The sequence below is a fragment of the Varroa jacobsoni genome, unplaced genomic scaffold, assembly GCF_002532875.2.
Source record: "Varroa jacobsoni isolate VJ856 unplaced genomic scaffold, vjacob_1.0 scaffold_896, whole genome shotgun sequence".
Taxonomy (NCBI): domain Eukaryota; kingdom Metazoa; phylum Arthropoda; class Arachnida; order Mesostigmata; family Varroidae; genus Varroa; species Varroa jacobsoni.
The window spans coordinates 83,011-92,351 of NW_019213798.1; the positions used below are offsets into that span (position 1 = coordinate 83,011).

The following is a 9,341-nucleotide window of genomic DNA, read 5'->3' on the forward strand; positions in this document are numbered from 1 at the left end:
ATTCAATTATACCGTTTTCTCTGCCATTGTTCTATTAGCAACGACAACGCAGCGGTTGATTCCGCTAGCGTAACCAATACCAGCGACTTCAGTTATCGCGGCCGCTTTCTGCTCGTCGCTCAGGTGACACCAGCTCAGAGGATTCACAGTTATCAGATGGCAAACGACATTTCTATCGAAAACCAATAATACCAATGAAAGAACGCAAACATGGATGCGAGCAGTAGAGAGAAACAGCGAAGGAGCTCGTGCCGGCTACAGGGAACGAACGAGCAGCAACAAACTGCATATAATAAATTACTTTATTATGTGATTTGCGATTCAGAGTCGCTCAAGAGCTGCTCAAGATCCGCCCGGTAGTCGGCACTGGCTCTCGATCGGATCCTAACAGCGGCCTGTTTGTTCTGTTACTACTGTGTTCGCTCTCTGGGACGTGAGAACGTTATTTGTCGCTTGGCTGGCTGACTGACTGTTCCCAAAGCAGCAGTGATATGTTGAAGTAGAAGCACTTACTGGTGCTCAGACGTACCTGGTCCAGCCCTGTGACTGTTCGAGGGCCATCGGGCCGTCAGGCCATCAGTGCTCGATTCAGTCTTCTCTTGTGCTCGCCAACAGACGAACGTCTTGGAGGGCAATTCGTCTTGTGCCTGTTCGGTCCGACGCAGCAGCGTCATCACCACTGCTGCTGTCTTGATCTGTTAAAACAGTGCAGGCCCAAAGGCACAGGCACATGGTTTTCCATTTAGTTTGCCACTCCGTCAACCGAACCGCTAGCCTTCCTTCCATCGTGTACCAAATGTCACTTCATTTCACTTCGTCTTCTTCATTTTTCGCCTTTGCTTTTCGGCTGGATTACCCGCACACAGAATGTGGGCATGTTAGCTTATGAACCTGTGAACAGTACGGGTCGGCATCGAACGGCGGATTGCACCGTTCTTGCCGTAAAGGCGCAGTTGTCCTTTTTGGACAACGTCGTCCCATCGTTGCCGAGTAAACGGGGAAATTACCAGAGAGTTAACCTGCAGAGTTACCGAGATCAGAAATGCCATCAGTATGTGGCTAAAGCGGGGCACTCCCATTGAGAGTTCTTCGATGTCTCCTGTTTTTCTCTCGGCCCTGTACGCTTTTCCGATTTGCCGTGTATGAATCTAAGTGTATGTGTGTGTGTGTGTATCGCTCTCGTGACTATACCGACTGCGTCCAGTTACCCGAGTAATTTCAGTTGCGTCCATCTCTCGGAGCTAATTTTGCTCTTGCAGCAACGAAGGAAGAGGAACAGAGCGGTCGGGTGATGCCTACTTATGCGTGAGCGCCATGTCATGAGCGCCAGAGTTGTGCTCTACTCTTGGCACTTTATCCTTTTGTGGATGACCAGGGCTCACTGCGTTTTTTTGCCGCCGTTTGTGGCACTGCTGCTGCTATTGGGCCGGATGGTGCTATGTCGTTTCACGTTGTCGTGAGCCCCCGATGGGCGGCGTGGGGCCTTCGTGGCATTAATCACTGGCGCTAAACACCCGTTTCGTGGACAACTTTGGCTATAGCGACAACAACAGAAACAGCAGCTACAACAATAATGATGCTAGAACAATAACGACAAAAACAATAACACATGGCATCCCGTATATAAAAATAGTTTCATGTCAGAAAGTTTGAATACTGGTAAATTACAGCTGTACAGGTTACGGCGAGGATGAAAGAAGTCTTTCGCACCCGCCGCCGGGTACTTGCTGATTTTTTGTATAAAATTGTGCTTTTAGTTGGGAAGGTTAGGCGGCAAGTGAAATATTTGACAAATTAATAACCTATTTTGCACGCCTTTTACAGGTCAGGAAAGGTGTCTGCTAACGCCTCCGCAGTCACCGGAACTTCATCCAGCGTTTCTGCATCTGCATCGCCAATCACCAAAATATCATTTGACAAGTTATTCTCCTGCGTCTTCACCGCCGCTTGTCCATTCCTCTGCTTTTATGCCCATCAATGCGTCTAACCCACCTAAAGCTGCAGGATTTGTTAGCAAATCCCAGTCAGCGACATCGAATGCTTCAAAGCGGTTTAATTTTGCAAAACTCGCGGAATCTGCTGTTGAGGATAAGGTCGTACGTAACACACCGACCACCCCTAATGAATCAATAGTTACATCGGCGTTCCACGCAATGCTCCAAAAGAATCAAGTGGTCAATCTGTTCCGACAAATTTACTCACAGCAGCAACAACTACAACATAGAGGCCTTCAGGAACGTCGTCACCCTCGACACGTACTCGAGCCACATCGTCAGGCCCCACTCCAAGCAAAGGTGTCCTCTGTTTTGGGTTCAAAAAAGGAGACGGGCTCCGTATCACGACCAAAGAAGGAGTTCGTATGCCGCTTCTGTCAGCGCCGCTTCACGAAGAGCTACAACCTCATGATCCATGAGAGGACCCATACGGACGAGCGGCCATACAACTGCGATATTTGTCATAAAGCCTTCCGTCGACAGGATCATCTCCGAGACCACAGGTAGGCAGATAAACAGGCATAAATGATAAGTCTTACTCGTACACGCACTAAATGCCAAACATTTCTTCTGTTTCTGTTTCTACCCGATTTTATCATAAATTTCCTTTCGTTGTGAAAAGTGTCATTGAGAAGTCTGACCCTAATATTGTTTCTTTCGTGGCTTGCTATCTGGGCGGAAGTCTATCGAAATGTTTAGTAGTATATAGAGAGTGCCAGTGGCAGAAGCCACGGCAGCGGTCAAAGTAGCAGGACGAACGCTTAATTTAGGATTTAACTTAGGATTAATCGTTCATTTGATGAATTCTTTACATCGCCAAAGCGCTTCTGGTATGCTATTGCTTTCGCGCTCCTGCTAAACTGTCTGCCAGCTAAAACGAACGTAGCAATTAGTGAATAGCATCAGATCTTTCGACGATGTTTTTCGCTGCGGCGACTGTTCTTTATGTCGCTTCTAGCTGCGTTTGCTGATACGGCAGATGCGGCGTGTTAACGGTATAACGGTTTCTACCGGTATCGGCGCCACAATCGCTTTGAGACCTTGGGCAGTAACGTCCATATTCGGTTAATGTCTTGGCCGGACAAAGAAAGCTACTGCGCCCTTCGCCGACACTGTTACTGGTGATGCTTCAAGGCAATGCATCATCCGCCACCTTACGACGAATTGATTATTCCTACATTTCTTCCCATTAAAATCCCAATGGGAATTCAACCTCCTGCCTATCACAGTGTTCCCCCTCGCCTCTCTCTCCCTCCCTCCCTCTCTCTCTCTCTCATTTGTACTTCCCATGTTTCCGGTTGTCCCGTTGCTTCCCGTCTCCTGGTGATGGCATTATTGATTCACGGAGGTCGCACGGGTCGATAGGATGAGCAAGCGCATTAGAGAAATAGCAGGGCCGTCGATGTAGCGTGCCTCGATTCAGGAACATCATTGTCGAAATAGCATTAGTTAGAAGTATCCGACCCAATACCTACAGTGTGCCTCCACCCATCCGTAGCCGCCCACTCGTCATAGGTTAGGCGCACCAATCTGCGCTCCTGTCAATGACGAAGACAGGCTCCGTCACGGCCAGACGGCTCCGTTGAACCTTTTTATGCTGGCATTAGGTTTGACGCACACTCGATAAAGAACTGGCGTCAAATCATCAAAGGTCAAATCGTCATTTTCTCCCTTCCGTTGTCGCGCGATTCCGGTCGATGAGCGTCGTTGATCCTAACGTTCTTTCCCGTTTTATGTTTATCGCTTCAGGTATATTCATTCGAAGGAAAAGCCATTCAAGTGTCATGAATGCGGCAAAGGTTTCTGCCAGAGTCGCACTTTAGCTGTCCACAAAATGCTTCACATGGACGACTCACCTCACAAATGTCTTCAGTGCGGCCGTACGTTCAACCAGCGTTCAAACCTCAAAACGCACTTGTTAACGCACACTGATATAAAGCCATACATTTGCGAGCATTGCAGTAAGGAGTTCCGACGCAACTGTGACCTCCGGCGACATCTGCTCACGCACGGGATTAAATCCGACGAAGTCTCGGATGATTGTGACGACTCAATGGATGAGACGCTGGATTCGGTCTAAACGTGAAGCGTTTCGCAAGCCGACGCAAATGCCAATATTAAAATGGAACCCTCTGAGGCATCACATCGTCCTGGGTATTACTCACACTCGAATGAGCGCAATTTAAAGCAAGTCCGTTTGAACAGAGGACGAGTTCCATCGAACAGAGATAAAGTGTAAAAACTGTTATTAAATTTTTGTATTATACATGTATTCGACCGAGCTCGTTGACCGACGACTGAGCTTATTGTTGGATGCGTTCATGAAACTTTACTATAGAGCGTTTACGATAAGTCAACGCTTCGAAACGTCCCATCGAATGTGTTAGTCCGGTACCTTTTCACGATCTCTGGATCGCTTCTGTTGCAACTCATGGGCATCATAAGGTGGATAGTCTATATTCCTTTAGTATGGGCGCCCACGAGTTCGATCTCGACCATGCCCCCACTTAATTTTCTAGCCAAAGTCTGCCTAATTGAATCACTCAAGGAGGAAACAGCGAACAAAGATGACACGGAATGAGACTGTCAAAAAAGTTAATTGTTTATAATTCATAATAAAATTTTACAAACTTTTCTCTCATACACAGAAAGATCAATGTTAGTATTGAATACTGTTCTGTGACAATTTCACATGTGCGATACGACTTGTATATAGAGAATAGATATATAGTCTAATAAATCACTGAAATTTCACAACTAAGCAAAAATACCTGCAAATCATTATTAATTAGGTAGCTAATCGTTAGACCTATTTTCATAGGAGTGTTACAACCGAGAATCACAGGTCCATTTCTCAGAAACCATTATAGATTACGTATCCGCCTACCTATGCTCGTCTGAAGTCTTAAACTAAAATCAGCCTGGGCTGACGAGAAAGGAATCGTCCTCTACTCAGTTAGTGGACATTTCTATAACTGAGAAATAGCCAAAAGTTGCCATTGCATTCATTTCAATTTTTCCTGTACAGGGCCTAGCAGGACATGTTAATCTGAGAAATGTTGCGGTCGGTAGCGGTCTCAAAGTAACGAACTGCCTATCTCACGGTCTATTTACTAAAGCCTCACCCTGAATCCTGCAGGGCTCTCGAACTGCTGTTGGAATAAGATCTAAAATATATGCCGACGACCTATTCCGAAATAAACAAAAATTAACATGTGTACTTATCGGCCAAGGAGCGATTAACTCAATTGCATCCTGGGCGCAAAATGATCTTATGTACACTACCAATAATTAGAAGGAATACGGACGACATTGTGTACCTTCTGGATGGCAATGAGGTTTCGTAAGTATTGCGATATAAACATTAGCTATGATTTTCGACGCCGATCTCAGGTCCAAATTATACGTTAAAACAGCTTTACGATTATTCAGTCTCGGTAGCTTTTATCTGACAAAATTTTAGGTAATCCTAAATGGTTGTGGTGTGATCTCTATGTCATCATCAAAATATCGATACTTACAAAATGTTCAGGACCGTCTTCTAAAACAAGCAGCGTGTAAATGTAGTTAGTGTCTCCTGTTATGGAGCCTGAAAGCACTGCATCCCTCTACAGACAAAATGGTCTACGTGTGCCTTGCAAGCTATGTAAGGACGTCGGTTCATATTTGTTTTATCAGCACTCCAGAAGCTCTTGGCTTGGTTAACAATTGGTTTTCCCTAGGAGGTACACGACTAGTGCGCGAAGAACCCGCCCTATACCATTATATTGTAAATGCTTTGCTGAACCCTTGAATAAGGTAGGCTTTGTATTGCACAGTATTATAGAGCTTACAATGAAGATAGCAGTCGGTTCTGAAATTTAACGAGTGATAACGAGGAGGGTTTCGTCAAATTGCGAGTATTTACTCGATACTCTATTATTTACATTCAATAATGAGTTAGCCGTTGTTTATTCGAAGCGGATCGACGGGAATTTTTTGATGCCGGTTTGCTAATTCGAGCCTACTCTACGAACTATTACAGGAATACATTTTCCGCTTTATAGACAGAGTCTTAGAAACATCGTACTCGACTGTTGTGGCACCATGATGGCCTCAATCAACGATCTGTGTGGATATCGCACGACGTAAAATCCCTGTCAAGCGGGTATCGTTAGGTTTTACGACGGATAACTAGAGCATGCATATAAACCTATGTACATATATTTTTGATAGTTGCGAAAAGCGAGACAAAATTCGGGTACATCGTCGTTCTAGCATTTCTTGTATACATTTCTCCCCGAACACCCGGCCATGGCGTTAATCTCGAATCTCAACTCAAACTGCCTGCTACAACGAGATCACAATATCTGCTGCTTTTCCTCAGTATACACAAGAATCATATAATATGCGCGTCGTTCAACTGTCAATTGGGTGACTGCTCTTTCCAGTCGGCGTGACCACTCGAGCCACAGTACCTTCTTCTCCGATCAGGGGCAACGTCCATCGCTCTGAACCGCGGTGGTTTAAACATCATCAGAGATATGATAGGCAATCTCTACCAGCAGCAGTATAACGTCACGTGGGGGTCTGCTTATGATCAATTTGCTCCTAGTGCACTTTAGCTTTTGCTGCTACTGTCGCAAATGAGGTCGTATGCGTGTGTCTTTCTGTAGGTATGTATGTATGTATGCAAGATTAAGGTAGACCGGGGCAGAATGCTTCAGGTATGAGTGGTTGTGAATCACTATCAGTATATCCCACGTACATTCCCCTCCTTGATTTGTGGACCCAATCTTAACCTGCATAGAAATTATGCAGCCCTTTCATTCATGATCCCAGCTGGCAGCAACATGCATTTTAGATACAGTATATTGAAGTGTGGTTATTTTTTGTATCACGTACTTTACCCATGATTTGGACTACGTAAATATGAGGTAGAAACGGTGGTGTGTGATTCCGAACGTTAATATCCTGTATAACAATCGTATGCCATCGAATTCCAGCCTAAAGTAAAAAATAAGACGGGAATGATCGCCATTCGCGACAACGTAGCAGTACAAATTCAAAGCTCAAATGTTCCATGTTTTCTCTAGGAACTGGCAACGCTATGGCTACCGAATACACCTCTCTGTCTGTCATACCCCCCACTCGACTATCTCTCTGTCGACTTCGTTCGCCGCATTATTGACAATGTGCATTGTGTGACGAGTCCTATGGCTCCTTCCTCTGTGGGCATTATTGTGTGTTTGAAAGCACTCAAAGCTCCACCTCCCTTGCCAACGAAATAGCAGTCAAACATTACACACCCCATGTGAGTGTACAACAGCAACTAACACAATATCAACAACAACGACAGCACAAGCAATAAGGGCTCTGGGAGGGAAGGATCGATTGTGGAAAGCCGCCTGCAAATATCGCACTCGAGCACGGCGCTCTACTGTATAGTAAAGGCAGTCCTTACTCATCATGGCCACACTCACGCAATCGGCCACGGGTCGCATGAAGGCGTAGCATATCATTATTATCAGAAGGAACATCCGGTGCTTCCCTAACAGCACTCAGATCGAGGTTCTCTCCCAAGCAAGCGCGCGATTGGAGGAATAAAGCAGCAGGTAAGGTTTTGAGCTAAACAGGACAGCGAGCCTGCCTGACTTAGGGTCGCACAATTGGTAAACCCAATGCATTTCCAAAAGCGGTGCTGACGGCGGTGCCCCGTCAGCCTGCGATGGGCACTTCTATGTGGGTTGAGGGCTTGGTTGATTCTGTAGGCAAAAAAAAAGTAAAGTCCTTGCAGAGGTGTTGTGTTTATTTACAGAGATGGCAGAACCGATGACATCCTACAGTGGAAATGATAGCAGCTTTTCGACCTCCGAGTCAACTGTTCAATGTCTTTTTAGCAGTCGGTGACCAACTAGGTCAGGGTATCATAGTCGCAATAGCTATTACATCAGGTATCAAGAAATATGTTGGGTAGGACTGATCTAGGCTAACACTACAAATATACAAGGTACATATATAGTACGGGGGGTTATGTTATGCAGAATAAGAGCTTATTTAGAATTTGCTACTAGGTTATTTCGTAGCATGTTCTTTGATAGATCCATGGTGTGACTTCAAAGATGGATGCTTTGGTGTCTTCCCAAAGCCCTCTACACACCGATAGAGACCGTCACTAATTCGATACTCCAAAATATATCTTTTATATAATGGAATGACGAGATATAATTTAAGTGTTTATTTTTTTAACGATTTTTGATACGTTATGTCAACACGATAGAAATTTTTATACAAAAATGTAGAGGCATTTAGTGTGTAAGCTCGATCGTAATATTCATTTGAAATGTAGCAAGCCAGATCACGCGGGCCAGTCATGCGAATGGCTTTATAAAAGGGGCATAGCATGCTGTAGCCTCCTTGACTTATCCTCAGTTGTAAGAAGCCTACATTATCGTTCACCGTTTGAAACAAACAGATGTTTACATCCTTTCTAAACCTTGAAAAATCTATATGAGCGACTATATGTGAATGAACGAACGAACGAACGAACGAACTACGCGTTACCGACAGATGCTTCTGTGACGCCACAGGCAAAACATGGTGAAACCTATGTTAATTCACTGATCACTATGACTCGAGGAACTCTTCGAGCGTTCGAAGGCTTTCAGGTGCAATTCTGCTGTAAGATAGCAAACCGGATACATCCCGAGATGGCCGGGCAACGTTTGGGGCCATACCCCATAAAATATCAACTGCTTGACAAAAGTCCAACAACGATCAACTACTGAGACATCGTGAGTACGCATGAGAGAAACTCGGAAACATCCGCAGGCGATATTCACATCTCTACGTAAGGACCAGCTCCTCCGTCAATGCGCATAATTCAAATAGCCTATAACAAAAATAAAAAAAAATGGTCATATAATTTTTTAATCTACAAAATTGCTTCTAAATTGTTATATCTTGCGCATCCGGAAGCACAATGTACAAGTATTATTATGATTTACTGATGATCTAAAACCATAAAAAGATACAAATGTCATTTAGACATGTGTATCCTCACTATTATATTATTTTTCTCTGCCCAGACTTTTTTCTCTTCTGAAATTATCTATTTTACACAAAGTTATTGCATGTCGCTGTATTAGGCTGGGTGCAATACCAAACGATCTACTGGGTGTATTCAACGATTTGAGAATGACAGATCGATGTTCGAGAGGATTGAAAAAAACAACAGGGGAGAAACAAGACGAAGGCGCAACACTGTAAAAGCAAAAACGACTATCTAAAATGTCCTTAAATGAGATAAACAATTTCAGGCAGCAGCAGCAGCAGCAGCAGCAGCAGTAGCAGCACAAGCACACGCTA

The 9,341-nt window shown here is 44.6% G+C and overlaps 1 protein-coding gene across 1 annotated transcript in view; it reads left to right on the forward strand.

Annotated features, from left to right (window-relative positions):
• The window catches only part of LOC111264765 (uncharacterized), an 8,601-nt gene extending 3,839 nt beyond the window's left edge, over positions 1-4,762 (forward strand). Inside the window, exons 2-3 of the mRNA XM_022840887.2 lie at positions 1,825-2,497; positions 3,744-4,762. Coding sequence (XP_022696622.1) covers positions 1,825-2,497; positions 3,744-4,074 — 1,004 coding nt within the window. The 3' untranslated portion in view covers positions 4,075-4,762. The remainder of the gene's footprint in view (positions 1-1,824; positions 2,498-3,743) is intronic.
• The last annotated feature ends 4,579 nt before the right edge of the window (positions 4,763-9,341 follow it).